This window comes from Oreochromis aureus, linkage group 15 (assembly GCF_013358895.1).
Source record: "Oreochromis aureus strain Israel breed Guangdong linkage group 15, ZZ_aureus, whole genome shotgun sequence".
Taxonomy (NCBI): Eukaryota; Metazoa; Chordata; class Actinopteri; order Cichliformes; family Cichlidae; genus Oreochromis; species Oreochromis aureus.
In genome coordinates, this window is record NC_052956.1 from 40,772,394 (window position 1) to 40,791,896 (window position 19,503).

Consider the following 19,503-nt stretch of genomic DNA (forward strand, 5'->3'; position numbering starts at 1 on the left):
CACAATCCCTCTGATGTCACTCAGGTTTTATTTCCAACATAAAGCATCATTAATCTGTGTGACTGATGATCGTTAATTATATATCCGTACACTAATTGATTGACAAGTAATCAGCAAACGTTGATTAGTTCATCATGTTGATGTGTGCTGTGATTGGCTGTTAGCGTTCACTGATGGATCAGGTCTTGTCCTCCTGAAGTTCATCCAGAGAAAGCGTATGAAGGTCGACCTTTGACCCCGAGTCCCGTGACCTGTGCACACACACATGCAGGAGTCAGGGCAGGTGACAGTTACCCAGTTAAGTGGCGACCACATTGACGGAATTGGCTGAACAGGAATTCAGCCAATCAGAGCCTCACTTCAACAAACAGAATGACCCGATAACAAAAGCTCTCCCTGAATGAAATAGACTGCTCTCCCTTTGATCTGGAAAGAGTTTGAAGGACATTATGAAAACTTAGCTGATGTTCTCAGCAGCTGAATGCCTTTGACCAACACCCGAGTTCTTTGGGATCATTTGTTTCTGTAGAGACTGAACTGTACCCCACAATGAACCATCCATCATCCATTCAGTGGACTTAGCTCTACGCTTGTCCTGCTAGACCTCAGTGCAGCGTTCGATACTGTCGACCATAATATTCGATTAGAGATACACCAGCGTCCTACACCACTTACTGGAAGAAGCGGAATGGACCACAGAAATCTTTGCACGCTTAACCGAGCCGGTGCCTTGGTTGTTAGAATTTACGCCCTTCAAATGGCTCTACTAAATGTAAGATCTTTAGCAAACAAGACATTTGTATTAAACAACTTCCCAAAGTCACAACAGCTGGACTTCCTGTTTCTGACAGAAACATGGCTTCAACCCGGTAAGTCTGTAGCTTTTTCAGAACTGGTTCCTCCTGATTGCTCATTCTTCAGCCTCCCTCGGTCCTCTGGTGGGTGGGGATGGGGTGGGGAGGAGAGATAGCCACTGTGTTCAACACTCAATTTCACTGTCATCAAACATTACGGCACTATTCATTTTCTAGTTTTGAACTCCAGCTGTTTGATTTACACCTGAACTGTGCTGCCCCTTTGTTGTGTGCCCTTATATACCGTACTCCCAAGTTTAATAAGTGATTGTCTCGCCCCAAGCTTGCTTAAAAACACTTTTAATACTGTTGGGCCTTTTATCCTGAGATTAATTAATATGTCCCTTGCTACAGGCTGTGTCCCATCATGCTTTAAGCAAGCTATAGCTCAGCCTCTTCTTAAAAAACATAACCTGGACCCAACTGTTCTTTCCAATTACAGGCCAATCTCAAAGCTTCCTTTTCTTTCTAAAGTTCTGGAGAAAGTGGTCTACTTGGAGTTACAGGCCCACCTTGATTCTAACAAGATCTCTGAAAAATTTCAGTCTGGTTTTAAATCACTACACAGTACTGAGACAGCACTTTTATGGGTTTTCAATGATAGTCTTTCAACTCTGGACTCTGGCAGCCCTGCTGCCATTTTATTGTTGGACCTGTCAGCAGCTTTTGACACGGTCGACCACGACATCCTGTTATCACGGCTGGAATTTCATGCTGGCCTAAAAGGATCTGCCCTCCAGTGGTTTCAGTCCTACTTGTCAGGAAGGTCTTTTTATGTTAATATGGGTCCCCATAGCTCCAAAATATCCCCTCTTAATTATGGTGTACCTCAGGCTTCTATTTTGGGTCCTGCCCTGTTCGCACTGTATTTGTTGCCATTGGGTTCTATCTTTTCGGGATACATTTCATTCCACTGCTTTGCTGACGATTTGCAGATTTATCTGCCTTTAAAAGCAGGGTCAGACTGTCCCCAGTTTTATTACGTTGCCTTGATGACATGAAACAGTGGATGTCTTTAAATTTTCTAAAGCAAAACAAAAATAAAACTGAAGTTGCCATTTTTGGCAACTTTGTCAAAATCACATCGATAGCACTCTGAGCCCCCTTTCCTCCTACTGTAAAACACATGCAAAAAACCTTGTGTCTACCTTGATGGTTCTTTTCAAATGAATAAGCAAGTGAGTGCAGTAGTCCAATCCTGCTTCTTTCAGTTAAGACAGCTAGCCAAGGTAAAGCCATACCACCTGGCTAACGTCTTCGAACGTGTCATCCACCTTGCAGGATACTTGCAGATTGGACTACTGCAATTCATTGTATTTTGGTCTCGACCAGGCCTCATTCATAGTCTTCAGATCATCCAAAATTCAGCTGCTCGCCTGCTAACTGGTACCAAACGGAGAGATCATATACCCAATCAGACCAGGAGTGACATGTTTAGTCGCATGTTCTCCATAAATTGCTGGCTGTCTGAGTGGTGTCCAAAAAACGATGTGGGCTTCATAGATAATTGGGAAACTTTCTGGAGGAAACCTGGTCTTGTTAGGAGAGACGGCATCCATCCCACTTTGGATGGAGCAGCTCTCATTTCTAGAAATATGGACCAATTTATTAAACCCCCCAAAATATGACTAATCAGAGTTGGGACCAGGAAGCAGAGTTGCAGTCTTACATGCCTCTCTGCAGCTTCTTTCCTCCTGTTACCTCCCCCCAAAACCCATCTCCATAGAGACTGTGTCAGCTCCCAAACAGACAAAAACAAACTAAAAACCATCAACAAACAATTTAAACAAATAAAAAAATAAAAGTAAAAAAAAAAATCACAAAGAAAGAACAATACAGTATCCACATCTGAACCAAAGAGTAAAACAGTGAAATGTGGATTATTAAATATTACGTCTCTCTCCTCCAAGTCTCTGTTAGTACATGACTTAATAATTGATCAACAAATCGATTTACTCTGCCTTACAGAAACCTGGTTGCAGCAGGATGATTATGTTAGTTTAAATGAATCACCACCCCCGAGTCATTCTAACTACCAGAAACCTCGAAGCACAGGCCGAGGGGGCGGTGTGGCAGCAATTTTTCACACCAGCCTATTAATTAACGAAAGACCAAGGCAGACTTTTAATTCATTTGAAAGCCTGATGCTTAGCCTCGTCCACCCCAGCTGTAAAACTCAGAAACCAGTCTTACTTGTTATTATCTATCGTCCACCTGGGCCTTACACAGAGTTTCTCTCTGATTTCTCAGACTTTTTATCTGATTTAGTGCTCAGCTCAGATAAAATAATTATTGTGGGTGATTTTAACATCCATGTAGATGCTAAAAATGACAGCCTCAACATGGCATTTAATCTGTTATTAGACTCAATTGGCTTCTCTCAAAATGTAAAAGAACCCACCCACCACTTTAATCACACTCTAGATCTTGTTTTAACATATGGCATAGAAACTGAACATTTAACAGTGTTTCCTGAAAACCCTCTGCTGTCTGATCATTTCCTGATAACATTTACATTTACAATAATTGATTACACAGCAGTGGAGAGTAGACTTTATCACAGTAGATGTCTTTATGAACGTGCTGTAACTAAGTTTAAGAATATAATCCACCCACTGTTATCATCTTCAACGCCCTGTACCAACATAGAGCAGAGCAGCTACCTGAACGCTACTCCAACAGAGGTCGATCATGGTAAAAATGGTAAATGGCCTGTATTTGTATAGCGCTTTACTAGTCCCTAAGGACCCCAAAGCGCTTTACACATCCAGTCATCCACCCATTCACGCACACATTCACACACTGGTGATGATAAGCTACGTTGTAGCCACAGCCACCCTGGGGCGCACTGACAGAGGCGAGGCTGCCGGACACTGGCGCCACCGGGCCCTCTGACCACCACCAGTAGGCAACGGGTGAAGTGGGGGGGGGGGAATGCAACACAAGAAAAATAATAAAAAGTAGTAAATCACACAACCACAGCTTTACAATGACTAGTCGTTTTATTAACTTGACAGGTAGCGAGCGTCAGGGTGGGCATGGCCAAAACAACAAACAAAACACACTGGAAATGAATCACAACTGACTTACCTATAGTGAGTCAACCCCAAAAGAAAATACAAACCTCTAACCTGTCTCCCTACCCGAAACAGGAGAAAAAGGTTGTAAAAGAAACGGCTTCCCACCCCTACAGCTACCATGTCTAGATAAACGACTCTCTACACTATTTTTACTGCAGCCTAGCTCTGTCACACGGCACGAAGGGCCCCAAACACGCAGCTCACTGGAAACAGGAAGTAGGAGGAGGGGCTGCCGGCCCAGTCAGGTCCCAATTTGTAGCTGGCCTCATTCCCTCTTCCACCAATGGTCAGCCTCCACCTGGAAACTTACCTAACACAGACATCACAGAGTACAAACAATGCCCCCGCATGGTGTGGCGAGTAACAGCACAACACGGCAACAATGACCTGGGTCATAACACCCCCCTATCTAAAATCAAGCATCTCCATCCTTTAAGAGATGCTGAATCTAGGTCTCTACTCGGGATAGTGCATTGGCCACAATATTATCAGCCCCTCGCAGGGCTCTAGAGTGCGACCAATTTGGTCGCAAATGCGACCAAACTTTTCAGTGGTGCGACTAAAAAAAAAATATTTGGTCGCACCGGTGCGACCAAATATTTTCAGGTAACAAAAAAAAAAAATCTCTGCAACTCTCCGTGTGGTCAACAACAGGCACACATTATGCCCCTATCGTGGACTAAACCAATCAGAGATAGTCAGGGGCGGGACCTCTCTGATTGGCCGTGGTCCAGTTGAAAGTGCAGGTGGAAAAGAGAGGTGAGTAGCTTGAATAAAGCGATATCAATTCATTAACGGATTCCACACAAAGACGTAAACACAGAGCGGACCCAACGCATCAGAATCAGCTTTGTCTTTCTCGGCTTTCTCACCCCACAGCCCGAACACGGACACGCTGTCGGAGCTTAGCAATTCTGATGCGCCGGGTCTGCGCTGTGTTTCCGTCTTTTTTGCGCTGATTCTGAGCTGCAGGTTTTGTCTCTCCAACCAAAATTCGCTGAGCCAGCAGCAAAAGAAGCAGCAAACTACGCTTCACATTTGATCAATTTCATCATGAATTCCCTCTGACTTTTGCTGTTTTGCTTCCACCACGATAAAAATCACACTTCATGCACAGCTCCCTTTCTCTCTCTCTCTCTCTCTGTACTTCAAGAACAGTTTCCCATCTCAAATCTGTTTTCTGCATTATTTATTCGCTTATTACCCACCAGTCTACAGTTGTTTACAGCGCTGTCGGCCGCTGTCTTTTTCTTTTCTTTTTTTTTTTTTTTCACTTAAATGACCTCGGAAAAGAAAGCCTAATTTCTGCTGTTCAATACTGAAGAAATTTAAACTTCTTAAAATTATGAAAAATTGCAGAATATTTTTAAGGTTATCTGCTATAAAAAGCCAGACCAGGAAAATCTCCTTCATGTTTTTCTGTGTTTTATTCTCAGTTACTTTGACACAAAGGCATCTGCTGTGATGTTCACAATCCTGATGAAGTCTCATGTGTATCAGTACTGATAAATGATCAGAATTATAATATTTCTGACTGTCTGAGGCTAAATTGAATCGAATCAGGACTTTGAGAAGGAATCGAATGGATGATAGAAATCAGTGATGATACCCAGCCGTAGTGAGCAGCCTAGGCCTGACAGAAGTGGATGTAGCTGTGAGTAATAAGAAAAGAACTATTGATAACTTTTGTGTTAAGTTAAGGACTGATCCGTCTGAAATTCATAGCCAGCTCTGACATGGTGCCATCAATCTTTGAATGCTGAAAAAACAGCAGTTTATCCAGAAAACACATTATATGCTTCAATGAATGCACTGCCCGAGTGTCCCCTCTCCCAACTGCCTTTCAGCAGCAGGCAGCAGCAAACAGGTCGTCAGAGGAGTCCAAGATGATGATTAAGTTTAACATTTTCTATAATATTGACAAAGCACTTTAAGCACAAGATTGTTAGTTAATAATTTAGAAATGAATATTGTCTGTATGGACTTCAATTTTCCCCCCAAAAAACATGTAAAACTACGGTGTTAAGCGATGCGGTTGAAAAATTTGAGTGCGCCTAACATTTGTGCCGGTACGCCTAAATTTTTAAAGTTAGGCGTACCGGTGCGCCCATGTCAAAATGTTAGTCTAGAGCCCTGGCCCCTCGGAGATGATGAATGTCAATGTTAAAGTCCTGCAGCAACAAGGACCATCGCATGAGGTGCTGGTTGTTATTTCGCATGCGAGAAAGGAAGACCAGGGGATTGTGGTCAGTATAAACAACAGTTGGTGCGGGGCTGGAACTGACATACACTTCAAAATGTTAGAGGGCCAAAAGTAACGCTAGAGTCTCCTTCTCAATTGTGCCATAAATCATCTGATGCTTATTGAACTTTTTCGAGAAGTAGCACAGTGGGTGATCAATTCCCTGGTCATCCCCCTGCAAAAGTACAGCACCTGCACCATAAGCACTGGCATCCACCTCTAACTTGAACGCGCGAGTAAAATCAGGGGCACCTAACACTGGGGCACTGCACAACAGGGCTTTGGCTGAGTCAAATGCTTCCTGACAGTCAGAGTTCCACAAAAAGAGGTGTGACGGACTTGTCAACGCAGTCAAGGGAGTAACCACTGTGGCAAAATTTTTGCAGAACCCACGGTAGTAGCCACGCATACCCAGAAAACGGCGAAGTTGACGCCGTGTTGTTGGTACTGGGAAATCCAAAATGGCCTGGACTTTGGCCATGAGAGGGCGCACCTGCCCCTGTCCCACCTGTTTCCCCAGATAGGTAACCACAGCTTTGCCGAACTCGCACTTGACAAGATTCACTGTCAAACTGGCATCCTTCAACCGGGCAAAAACTTCCCGCAGCGTGTCCATGTGCTCTGGCCATGTTGGTGAATAAACTACAATATCATCTAAGTAAACCTCACAGCCATGGACACCCAATAGCACCGTATCCATCAGTCTTTGGAACGTGGCCGGAGCATTTCTTAACCCAAACGGCATCACAGGAAGTGGTCTGGTGTCACAAAAGCAGAGATCTCAGCCGCCCGTTGTGAAAGGGGCACCTGCCAATAACCTTTCAAAAGATCCAGCTTTGTGACAAATCTGGCTGAACCCACCCTATCTACCCAGTCATCCATACGTGGGAGCGGAAAAGAGTCTGGTTTAGTGACGGCATTTACTTTGCGGTAATCATTACAGTTTGGCCATAACGAACACCTTGTTCGAACATAAGAGTGTCCATAAGTGCACGTGGCACCAGGATGCTCTAGGCCGCAGGTCGATGATCGATTTTGTAATCGTATCACCAGACCTGCGACCATATGTTCTGGACACTCGGGTAAAGAGAGGGGCTGAGCTGTCAACTGATCACCACCTGGTGGTGAGTTGGATCAGGTGGCGGGGGAGGACGCTGGACAGACCCGGTGCACCTAAACGCGTAGTGAGGGTGTGCTGGGAACGTCTAGCAGAGGCCCCAGTCCGCGAGATCTTCAACGCACACCTCCGGCAGAGCTTCAACAACATTCCGAGGGAGACTGGGGACATTGAGTCCGAATGGACCATGTTCAGCGTCTCCATTGCGAAGCTGCTGCATTGAGCTGCGGCCGCAAGGTGGTTGGTGCCTGCCGTGGTGGTAATCCCCGAACCAAATGGTGGACACCAGAGGTGAAGGGAGCCACCAGGCTGAAGAAGGAGTCCTATCGGGCTTGGTTAGCCTGTGGGACTCCAGAGGCAGCTGACAGGTATCGACAGGCCAAGCGGAATGCGGCTCGGGCAGTGGCTGAAGCAAAAACTCGGGTGTGGGAGGAGTTCGGAGAGACCATGGAAAAGACTTTCGGACTGCCTCGAAGAGATTCTGGCAAACCGTCAGGCGCCTCAGGGGAAAGCGGTGCTCTACCTGCACTGTGTATAGTGCTGGCGGTGCGCTGCTGACGTCGACTGAGAAAATTGTCAGACGGTGGAAGGAATACTGAGGACCTCCTTAATCCCACTGACACGTCTTCCGAGGAGGAAGCAGAGTCTGGGGATGAGGGAATGACCCGCCAATTTCTGGGGTCGAGGTCACTGAGGCAGTTAAACAACTCCTCGGTGGCAGAGCCCCTGGTGTTGATGAGGTCCGCCCGAGTTCCTGAAGGCTCTGGACGTTGTAGGGCTGTCCTGGTTGACACGCCTCTACAATGTTGCGTGGAGATCAGGGCAGTACCCTGGACTGGCAGACCGGGGTGGTGGTCCCCATCTTTAAGAAGGGAGACCGGAGGGTGTGTTCCAACTACAGGGGGATCACACTCCTCAGCCTCCCTGGGAAAGTCTATGCCAGGGTGCTGGAAAGGAGAGTTCGTCCGTTAGTCGAACCTCGGATACAGGAGGAACAATGCGGTTTTCGTCCTGGTCGCGGAACACTGGACCAGCTCTTTATCCTCTCGAGGATACTTGAGGGTGCATGGGAGTTTGCCCAACCAGTCTACATGTGTTTTGTGGACTTGGAGAAGGCATTCGACCGTGTCCCTCGGGGTGTCCTGTGGGAGGTGTTGCGGGAGTATGGGGTGTCTGGCCCACTGTTACGGGCCATTCGATCCCTATACAACCGTTGCAAGAGTTTGGTTCGCATTGCCGGCAATAAGTCGGACTTGTTTCCGGTGGGCGATGGGCTCCGCCAGGGCTGCCCTTTGTCACCGATTCTGTTCATAATTTTTATGGACAGGATTTCTAGGCGCAGCCAAGTGGCGGAGGGCTTTCACTTCGGTGGCCTCAGAATCTCATCTCTGCTTTTTGCGGATGATGTGGTTCTGATGGCTTCATCGGTGGGGCCTCCAGCTCGCACTGGAACAGTTCGCAGCCGAGTGTGAAGCAGCGGGAATGAGGATCAGCACCTCCAAATCTGAGGCCATGGTTCTCAGCCGGAAAAGGGTGGAGTGCCCACTCCGGGTCGGGATGAGTTCCTGCCCCAAGTGGAGGAGTTCAAGTATCTCGGGGTCTTGTTCGCGAGTGATGGGAGAAGGGAGCCGGAGATCGACAGACGGATTGGTGCTGCGGCTGCAGTGATGCGGACGCTGCACCCGGTCCGTCGTGGTGAAGAGGGAGCTGAGTGTAAAAGCGAAGCTCTCAATTTACCGGTCGATCTACGTCCCGACCCTCACCTATGGCCACGAGCTGTGGGTAGTGACCGAAAGAACGAGATCGCGGGTACAAGCGGCAGAAATGAGCTTCCTCCGAAGGGTGGCTGGCCTCTCCCTTAGAGATAGGGTGAGAAGTTCGGCCATCCGGGAGGGGCTCAGAGTAGAGCCGCTGCTCCTCCACATCGAAAGGAGCCAGTTGAGGTGGTTCGGGCATCTGACAAGGATGCCCCTGGGCGCCTCCTGGGTGAGGTGTTCGGGCATGTCCCACCGGGAGGAGGCCCAGGGCAGACCCAGGACGCGCTGGAGAGATTATATCTCTCGGCTGGCCTGGGAACGCCTTGGTGTTCCCCCGGATGAGCTGGAGGAGGTGGCTGGGGAGAGGGAGGTCTGGGCTTCTCTGCTTAGGCTGCTGCCCCCGCGACCCGACTTCGGATAAAGCGGATGAGGATGGATGGATGGATGGTAATCATTACAGAAGCGTGGAGTTTCGTCAGATTTAGGCACCAAAAGGGTAGGTGAACTCCAGGGGCTGAAGCTAGGGACCGCAAAACCATTCTTCAGCAAATATTCCACCTCCTTCTTCATAACAGCCCGCTTTACTGGGTTGACCCGGTAGGTATGCTGCTTAATGGGCCTGTGGTCACCAACATCTATATCATGCTCAAGCACGGTGGTTTGAGTTGGTTTGTCACTAAAAAGCATGGTATGGCCACAAATCAGACTATATATGTCCTGCTTGAGGGGCTCATCCAAGTAAAACAAATGAGCCTTAAGATCCTCCAGGATTTTAGAATTCTCTAAGCGTGCCCCAGAACTTCTATCTGGGGTTTTAATCAGATAATATGTGTCACTGATTTGGCGCTCAACCTCATAAGGACCACTGAAGCGAGCTTGAAGACATGAACCCACGACTGGTAGGAAAACCAAAACATGCTCACCAGGCAGAAAGGTACGCTTGAGGGTTTTCCTATCATACCTCTCCTTCATATTACTCTGGGCATTAGAAAGCGAGCTACGTGCCAACTCACACGCAGCGTGCAACCTCTCCCTAAACGAACTCACATAATCAAGTACATTGTGCGCGGGTCTCGACTGGTCTGCAAGCCGCCTCTCCTGGAGCAGACGTAAGGGTCCACGCACAGTGTGTCCAAAAACCAGCTCCGCCGGGCTAAAACCCAGGGACTCTTGTGTGGCTTCTCGAATGGCAAACAGCAACAATGGCAGGCCCACATCCCATTCTGAATCAGTTTCAACACAGTACTTCCGCAACATGGCCTTTAGAGTCTGGTGGAATCGCTCCAATGCCCCCTGAGTTTCTGGGTGATAAGCACTAGACACCCGGTGCTTAACAGACAGTTCAGACATAACTTGAGCAAAAACCCTAGACAGGAAATTAGATCCCTGGTCGGTTTGAATGTGTTTCGGTAACCCAAATGTAGAAAAAAACTGAACTAGTGCTTTCACAACGGCCTTTGCCCTGAGCGATCGCAGGGGAATAGCTTCTGGAAACCGTGTGGCCGCACACATTATGGTAAGTATATACTGGTAACCTGCCTTGGTCTTCGGCAAGGGCCCGACACAGTCCACTATGACATGTTCGAAGGGCTCACCTATTGCAGGGATAGGATGTAAAGGGGCAGGAGGGATGACCTGACTGGGCTTGCCAGACACCTGACAAACATGACAGGACCGACAATAAAGAGCCACATCAAAAAAAAAAATAGCGGAGCACTCTGTCATACGTTTTTCTAATCCCTAAGTGGCCCGACAGATGATGCTCATGGGCAAGACTCAAAAACTGGGGTCGGTACTCCGTCGGCACCACAACCTGAGTGACCACATCACCCTCTAACCCAGACACCGGAGTCCACTTGCGCAACAGAACCCCATGGTCAAATTGGTAGGATGCAGGACCAGGTACAGCCACCTGCTGCAAGGCAGCATATCGGAAGGCAGACAAAGTATCATCAGACTGTTGAGCCTCAACGAGCTGCTCCCTGTTCACCGCCAAACACAAGTCCTCTGATACTACACTAAAAACCTTAGATTTCTCACCGTCTACCTCCGGGGAAGGGCTATTATGTGAGTCAGAACCATCCAAGAACGTCTCAGATATGTCCACCACGTCACCAAGGAGACGAGCCTGAGCACGTGTAACCACACATGCCGGGAAAACTGTGGAGTCGCCAAGTCCAGAAGACGTATGACACAAAATATCCGGAGTAGGACATTCAGTGACTTCAGGAGTGGCCGGAAACACCTTTCCCCCAGCCAAGTCGTTTCCCAGAATAAGATCAATGCCTTCAATTGGCAGCTGATCTTGCACCCCCACCCGCACTGCACCCGATACAAAGGGCGAGGTCAAGGTAATAGTATGAAGCGGCATAGGCAAAATACTCATCTTAATTCCCCACACCAACAAATCAGAGCCACAATACGACTGCTGAGAGAAAGGCACAATTCCACATCGCGCTACAGAATGCTTTGCCCCCGTATCCCTTAATATGGTGATTGGAACCTGGTCTGCTGCATCACCAGACAGTGACAAAGAACCCACAGAGACAAAAGGTCTGAACACCTCATCTATCTCCACCGTAAAAACCCCATCGGGCACTGGCTCAGGGCGGTCCACAGTAGAACAACACTGTACTGGCCCCACCCCAGATGTGGTTTTAGTCTGCGATACCTCCTTTGTCCTTAGCACTGGACAAAAAGCAATGAGGTGACCGAGCTCATGACAATAGAAACATCTGCGGTCCCCACCCGCCACTGTAGGGCTACGCCGTGGAAGCGGGGGAGATCGTGCCCCCCACCACCCCGGGCAAAACTCTAGGGCCCCAACGCGGCGGAGGCGAAAAACCACTTTTGTGAGTCAAGGCAAACTCATCCGCCAGGACTGCTGCCTTTGCAAGGGAGTCAACTTTCTGTTCGTTTAAATAGACAACAACCTGCTCTGGCAGGCACCCCTTAAAATCCTCCAACAGCATCAATTCCCTCAACTGTGCAAACTCCTTAACCCATGCTAGCCTGACACCACTTTTCAAAAAGCAGACCTTTCTCACGCGCGAACTCCACATAAGTCTGGTTAGCCCCTCTCTCACACTGCCGAAATTTCTGACGGTACGCTTCCGGCACCAACTCAAAAGCACGCAACACAGCAGCCTTAACAACATCATAATCCAAACTTTCAGTTGCCGAGAGACTAGCACACACCTCCTGAGCCCTACCCACCAGCCGACATTGAAGCAGCAAGGCCCAGACCTCCTCCGGCCATTTCAACGCAGTAGCAACATGCTCAAAAGCAGCAAAGAACGAATCCACCTCAGACTCACTAAAGGGTGGCACCAATTTAATGTGCTTACCCACATCAAAATCTTGATGAGGAGCTTGGGTGAGACCAGGTCTGGGTGGCGCAGGGGTAGGGCTACGTGGCGGAGGCTGGCGTTCTAGCTCTAGCGCTCTCACCCGAAGGCGCATCGCCTCCACCTCCAACTTGCGATTACTCAACTCCACCTCCTCAATGCGGAGCATCAGCTGGAGCTCCTCAGCTGACGTCCCCACCGTAGGAATAGGAGGAGCTACAGAAGAAGAGGTTACAGGAGGAGTAGTGGAAAGAGCAGGTAAAGGAGCTAGCGGCTCCACAGCAGCCACGCCCGCCTCACTTGCAACTGCCACACCCGCCAACAGGCCCCGCTCACCTAAGGCCTCAGCGATAAGCCGCCGCAATTCGTCCTTCTTCACCACCACCGGAGCATGCACATCAAAACGGCTGGCAATAAGCAGCAAATCCTCCTTCCTACACTTGTTCAACTGCTGCAAGGTAGGAGTCTTAGCGAACTTATCCAAATCAAACTGCATCTGCGGCCAACAACACAAACCAGCCACCAAACAATAGGCACACAAAGCAACAAACACCACACGCCACCACACAACCCCACAAAACACAAACGGGCAAGGACGAGCCCCCAATTATGTTACACACCGGCCTGGGGGTGGGGGCTGGAGTGCAACACAAGAAAAATAATAAAAAGTAGTTAGTTATTTTATTTTATTGCATTCCAGTGTTTTCTAATTTCTGCTACATAACTTTGCACTTTTGCTGTAACAAAACTTTTGCTGTAACAAAACAAATTTCCCACCTGTGGGACTATTAAAGGCCATCTTATCTTATCTTATCTTATCTTAAATCACACAACCACAGCTTTACAATGACTAGTCGTTTTATTAACTTGACAGGTAGCGAGCGTCAGGGTGGGCATGGCCAAAACAACAAACAAAACACACTGGAAATGAATCACAACTGACTTACCTATAGTGAGTCAACCCCAAAAGAAAATACAAACCTCTAACCTGTCTCCCTACCCGAAACAGGAGAAAAAGGTTGTAAAAGAAACGGCTTCCCACCCCTACAGCTACCATGTCTAGATAAACGACTCTCTACACTATTTTTACTGCAGCCTAGCTCTGTCACACGGCACGAAGGGCCCCAAACGCGCAGCTCACTGGAAACAGGAAGTAGGAGGAGGGGCTGCCGGCCCAGTCAGGTCCCAATTTGTAGCTGGCCTCATTCCCTCTTCCACCAATGGTCAGCCTCCACCTGGAAACTTACCTAACACAGACATCACAGAGTACAAACAATGCCCCCGCATGGTGTGGCGAGTAACAGCACAACACGGCAACAATGACCTGGGTCATAACAGTGTCGCAAATTTAGAAGATCATCATTTAGCCTGGAGAAATAGTTTGTTGCTTTATAAGGTCCCACACCCACTTTCACACCTTGGCGCATGTGATTAGAGGATCACCAGGGGGTCCTTTGTCCCTCCCTGGGGGGATACTCCCATTGGGTTTAAATCTGGGACTCTCGGCCATTTGACCTTAGAACTGAAGAAGCTTCTCGGATGAGAGGTGAAACGTCTTCAAGCAACTCAAAGAAGTCCAGACGCTTTTCTTTGCAAACTCCTTTGACTACGATGACCTGGATGACTGAGAACCTTCACAGACATATTGCTTTATAAGAAAGCCCTCCATAAAGCTAGAACATCTTAGTATTCATCACTGATTGAAGAAAATAAGAACAACCCCAGGTTTCTCTTCAGCACTGTAGCCAGGCTGACAAAAAGTCAGAGCACTGTTGAGCCGACTATTAGTATAAATTTTCACTGCTATGCTGATGACACCCAGCTCTATCTATGCATAAAGCCAGATAGCACACACCAATTAGTTAAAGACCTGGATGGCCGCTAACTTTCTGCTTCTAAATTCAGATAAAACTGAGGTTATTGTACTCGGCCCTGAAAATCTTAGAAATATGGTATCTAAGCAGATTCTTACTCTGGATGGCATTACCTTGGCCTCCAGTAATGCTGTGAGGAACCTTGGAGTCATTTTTGACCAGGACATGTCCTTCAATGCACATATTAAACAAATATGTAAGACTGCTTTCCTCCATTTGTGCAACATCTCTAAAATTAGAAATATCTTGTCTCAGAGTGACGCTGAAAAACTAGTTCATGCATTTATTACTTCCAGGCTGGACTACTGCAATTCATTATTATCAGGATGTCCTAAAAAATCCCCAAAAAGTCTTCAGTTAATCCAAAATGCTGCAGCAAGGGTACGGACAGGGACTAGAAAGAGAGAGCAGATTTCTCCTGTATTGGCTTCCCTTCATTGGCTCCCTGTTAAATCCAGAATTGAATTCAAAATCCTGCCCCTCACATACAAGGTTTTAAATAATCAGGCCCCATCTTATCTTAATGACCTTGTAGTACCATATCACCCCATATCTCGCACTGCAGGCTTACTTGTTGTTCCTGGAATATCTAAAAGTAGAATGGGAGGCAGAGCCTTCAGTTTTCAGGCCCCTCTTCTATGGAACCAGCTTCCAGTTTGGATTCGGGAGACAGACACTATCTCTACTTTTAAGATTAGGCTTAAAACTTTCCTTTTTGCTAAAGCATATAGTTAGGGCTGGACCAGGTGACCCTGAATCCTCCCTTAGTTATGCTGCAATAGACGTAGGCTGCCGGGGATTCCCATGATGCATTGAGTTTTTCCTTTCCAGTCACCTTTCTCACTCACTATGTGTTAATAGACCTCTCTGCATCGAATCATATCTGTTATTAATCTCTGTCTCTCTTCCACAGCATGTCTTTATCCTGTTTTCCTTCTCTCACCCCAACCGGTCGCAGCAGATGGCCCCGCCCCTCCCTGAGCCTGGTTCTGCCGGAGGTTTCTTCCTGTTAAAATGAAGTTTTTCCTTCCCAGTGTCGCCAAAGTGCTTGCTCATAGGGGGTCATTTGATTGTTGGGGTTTTTTTCTGTATCTATTATTGTAGGGTCTACCTTACAATATAAAGCACCTTGAGGCGACTGTTGTTGTGATTTGGCGCTATATAAATAAAATTGAATTGAATCTCCAGTTTTAGCCTCCCCACTGGCTTCCTGTCTCCTACAGGATCCAATTTAAACTTTTACTCTTTGTTTTAAGTCACTTAACGCCCGAGCTCCTTCTTACCTGTCTGAGCTCCTTTCTGTTTATGCTCCAGGAAAAGTTATGAGGTCTAGCTCAAAATTAATGTTATCCATCCCACGGACTAATCTCAAATCTCGTGGCAATAGAGCCTTCTCTGTGGCAGGTCCCAGACTTTGGAATAGTCTTCCCCTAAATATTAGATCTGCACCAACACTTGATCATTTTAAATTGCTACTAAGGACATACTTTTATGCCCTGGCTTTTAACACACTATGACCCAAGCATTTTGGTTTTATTTATTGGTTATTGGTTACTTAGTTATTGTTTTAATTCTTTTATTGTCCTATCATTGTTTTATATCATTATTATTGTTTTATATCGTTTCTTTTTAATGACATTTTTATATTGTTAAGCATTTTGTGCAGCATCGTCTGTCTGGAAATGTGCCATATAAATAAAATTGACCTTGACCACTAACCGGCCATGGCCACCACTCCCTGAGCCTGGTTCTGCGTGAGGTTTCTTCCTGTTAAACAGCAGTTTTTCCTTCCCACTGTCACCAAAGTGCTTGCTCGTAGGAGGTTGTCTGATTGTTCGGATATCTTTGTATTATTGCAGGGTCTTTACCTTACAATATTACAGATGATCCAAGAAGTCTGAGCTCCAGTCTGGGTCAATGACATAAAAGTTGAGTACATCCATCTAATGTAAACAGTCTGAGAGCTCTTTGTGTTTCATCATCTTGTCACAGTCAAGTGTCAAAAGTTTATTAAAAGGGAACACATGAGCTGCCAACTCACCCTGAAGGTGCTTCCAGCCAGGGGCTGCTGTTTGCTCTCAGACTGGCTGAGGCCCAGACTGGCCGAGGTCACATAGAGCTCAGAGTAGTCTGGACCTCCGAAACAACATGAGGTGGTCTTCGTCACCGGCAGAGAGATCGTCTTCAGCCGCACACCTGTGAGTGTATGACAGGTAGTCTACATCATCATCATCACCACCACTTTAAAATGACCGCACTTACAGTAACACCCAGAACCAGCAGAAACCAGAACTAACCAGTAGCAGGGTCGATGTTGATGACCCGCCCTCCGTCATAACAGGCCACCCACAGACGACCTTCAGCATCAAGAGTCATCCCATCAGGAATCCCTTCCCCCTCCTGCATGTGGTATACCACACGGCGATTACCTAGGAAACACAGCTATAAATACAGATGTACTACACCATAAGCACACACAATGTGAAGCATAAGTACACAGGTACCAATATGCCCAGTGCTGGGGTCATGGTCGAAGGCGTCGACAGTCAGAGCCAAACTGTCGATATAGAAAAACATCTTCTGATCCTCAGACCAGTCCATCCCGTTAGAGATGTCCACCTGAGAGGCAGACAGGTGAGACAGACAGGTACAGTGAGACTGTACATTTATTTTACATGGTCAGGTATCACGTTAACCGGGCTCATTGATTGTCTGGTTCAATGAGCTGATCATCTTGCGAACCTAGCTGATGGATTACGTCGTTAATACAGCCACTTGATTAAGAACACCAACAGGATTATCTTGGTCAGTATAACAGGCAGGTTAAGTTACCTGGCTCAGGTGTTTGGTCACAGTGAGGTCAGGGGCCACAGAGAACAGAGCTCCTTGTTTCCTTTCCCCGGACGGGTGATCCCTTAACATCGTACCTAAAACGCATCACACTGTTACCATAGCAACAGAGAGACACACAGGTAAGACAGTAACCAGGTGTGCAGACTGACCCGTCAGCAGTCGTCCACTCGGATCAGCCTTCCCATCGTTCAGGCGGTTGTTTGGTTTGTCTTCATCGACCTCCACCAGTGATGTCACCTTGTGCGTCTGCCAATCAACAGCCACAATGTTGCGACCCACACCTGCAACGTACCCGCCTGACCTGCGAGGAACCGCAAAGCCCACTGTGTCAGCTGAGGGGAGAAGGACAGGTGAGACATGGTCAGGCAACATTCAGGTAAGCGTCAGACAGGTGAGAATGCTGATTGGCCCACCTGTTTCCACAGACTGTATGTGATTGGCCGCAGGACTCCAGCGGTGGATTTTCTGCCCTATGATGTCAACAAACAGCAGGGTCTGTTCCGGCTCCTCCCACACCGGCCCTTCACCAATCAGAGCGCTTGATTTCACTATGGGGTCCACCTTCACTGATGACATCTTTGGGGCCAATCACAGAGCAGGAAACTGTAGGCATGGAAACAGCAGGTCACTTGTTTTAAATCAAATTATGTACTGAACTCACCTGTACTACATATACCTGTACTGTGTACTACACACCCCTGTACTGTGTACTGTGTTAGTGAATCAACCAATCACCAATCAGCTGCTAGGAGAATCAACTAATCGCTGTATGAATGAGCAGCTGAGCACGTGTCTTGTTGACTGGTGAAACAGGTCTGATGGGACGTTACCTGTTCTGCTCAGAGGAACGTGGGCGAAGTATAACAGTCACCTGGACAATAGCGCGACGTCGACATGACCTTCGTGACCTCCACTCATAAAAACAGGAAGTTCTGCTGACGGCGAGTCGGGCTAGACCCTGATCCCGGAACAAAACACTTTCTGATGTCATAAACACACCTGGTGATATCATAAACATGAGGGCAGCAGGTGAAACACAAACATCAACCTTATAAGTCGTACAGTCCAGACTGACACTGTGGAAATGGAAACGTGCCCACAGAGCAGCCGTTACCCCGACAATGACCCCGACTGTGAGCTCTGTGCTGGGAGATACTGCTGTCTTACATAAAGTAGTACTACTCATGTTCAGAAAGGAGTACTGCATCACGCAGTCTTATGTAACGTGCAGCCTACATGACAGTGCAGTTTTTTTTATATTGATCTCCTGATTGATTATTAACTAACTGGTGAGTTAAACATTAAACTGAGTGAGTCAGCTTTCTTTCATCTCTCAGACACTTTAAAGAGCCGCTGGTTCCCTGATGTCTTTATTACCCCACAACAAATCAGCAGGAGTCTAATGACCCTGACGGCGTTCTGCTCGTCACTTTGATGTCCCATAAAACCTCACCGGTTCAGGCATAACCACAGACGCTCACAGAGACAGGTGAAGGTGCAGGAGGACAGCAGGGACATCGCCCCACACTAGGACAGCCCACTGTGACCTCAACACTTTTCATCTGTTCTGTGGTTTCCCAGCAGGAGTGTGCCGTGACACCTGCTCCTCCACACATGAGGGGAACCTCCCCAAGTTTCATAGCTCCGTGTCCTCCTCATCATGCTCCAGGAGCAAAGACTGTTGTGGACCCGATCATTAAACATCTGCCACGGCAGTGACACGTGTGTGAGGATCGCACAGGACACCGTCTTTAACTTCGACCATCCAGCAACCACGCGCATGCGCGCACACACAGAACAAAACAAGTTTAAAGACCGCAGAGTCCTGCCGGACCAACACGCTGCTGCCGCTTTGTGCGTCTTTGTACGTGTCGGCCTCACCTGTCTCATCGAACCATAGGTGAACTACGTGAATCTGAGGTCGCTCGTCCTCGCTCGGCTCGTGCACGTCTTCATTAGGGCGAACGAGCGTGTTACAGTGAGGAGCTGAGCCCCGCCGTGCCAAAGTTCAGATTACCACGGAGTCCCGTTAATTTTGAAGCAAAGACTAATGCTGAATTAAAAACAGACTCGCTTTCATCCGGAAACACCAAACTTACCAAACGTCTACCTCGCAAGCCTCCGGAAAACCACGCGACACTAAAAATCTGCACATTTTTATACGGAGTTTGGTTCGGTGTAAAGAAGTTAAGTTTGTAGCTTTCTGGAGCGCTACCGTGTACTCAGTGTACTGAAACATACCTGGACAGGTACCCACTTACCTGCTGCAGTACCAGAAGCAGTACTCTGAAGTACTCTCCGTGTGTGCACGCTGACCCAGTCTCGCAGCTCCGCCCCTCCCAGCGGAGCACCCCCACCAAGCGCACCCAGAGAAAGTTT

General features: G+C 47.6%; 1 protein-coding gene across 1 annotated transcript; it reads right to left on the minus strand.

Annotated features, from left to right (window-relative positions):
* Positions 1 to 11: 11 nt before the first annotated feature.
* Positions 12 to 19,503, minus strand: rgn (regucalcin). Its single transcript, XM_031757947.2, has 8 exons — positions 19,386 to 19,503; positions 17,538 to 17,727; positions 17,274 to 17,456; positions 17,104 to 17,198; positions 16,776 to 16,890; positions 16,569 to 16,700; positions 16,313 to 16,467; positions 12 to 251 (listed from the first exon to the last, which is right to left on the minus strand). Exons 2-8 carry the CDS (start codon positions 17,698 to 17,700, stop codon positions 201 to 203), a joined length of 894 nt encoding a protein of 297 aa, XP_031613807.1. The 5' UTR covers positions 17,701 to 17,727; positions 19,386 to 19,503; the 3' UTR covers positions 12 to 200.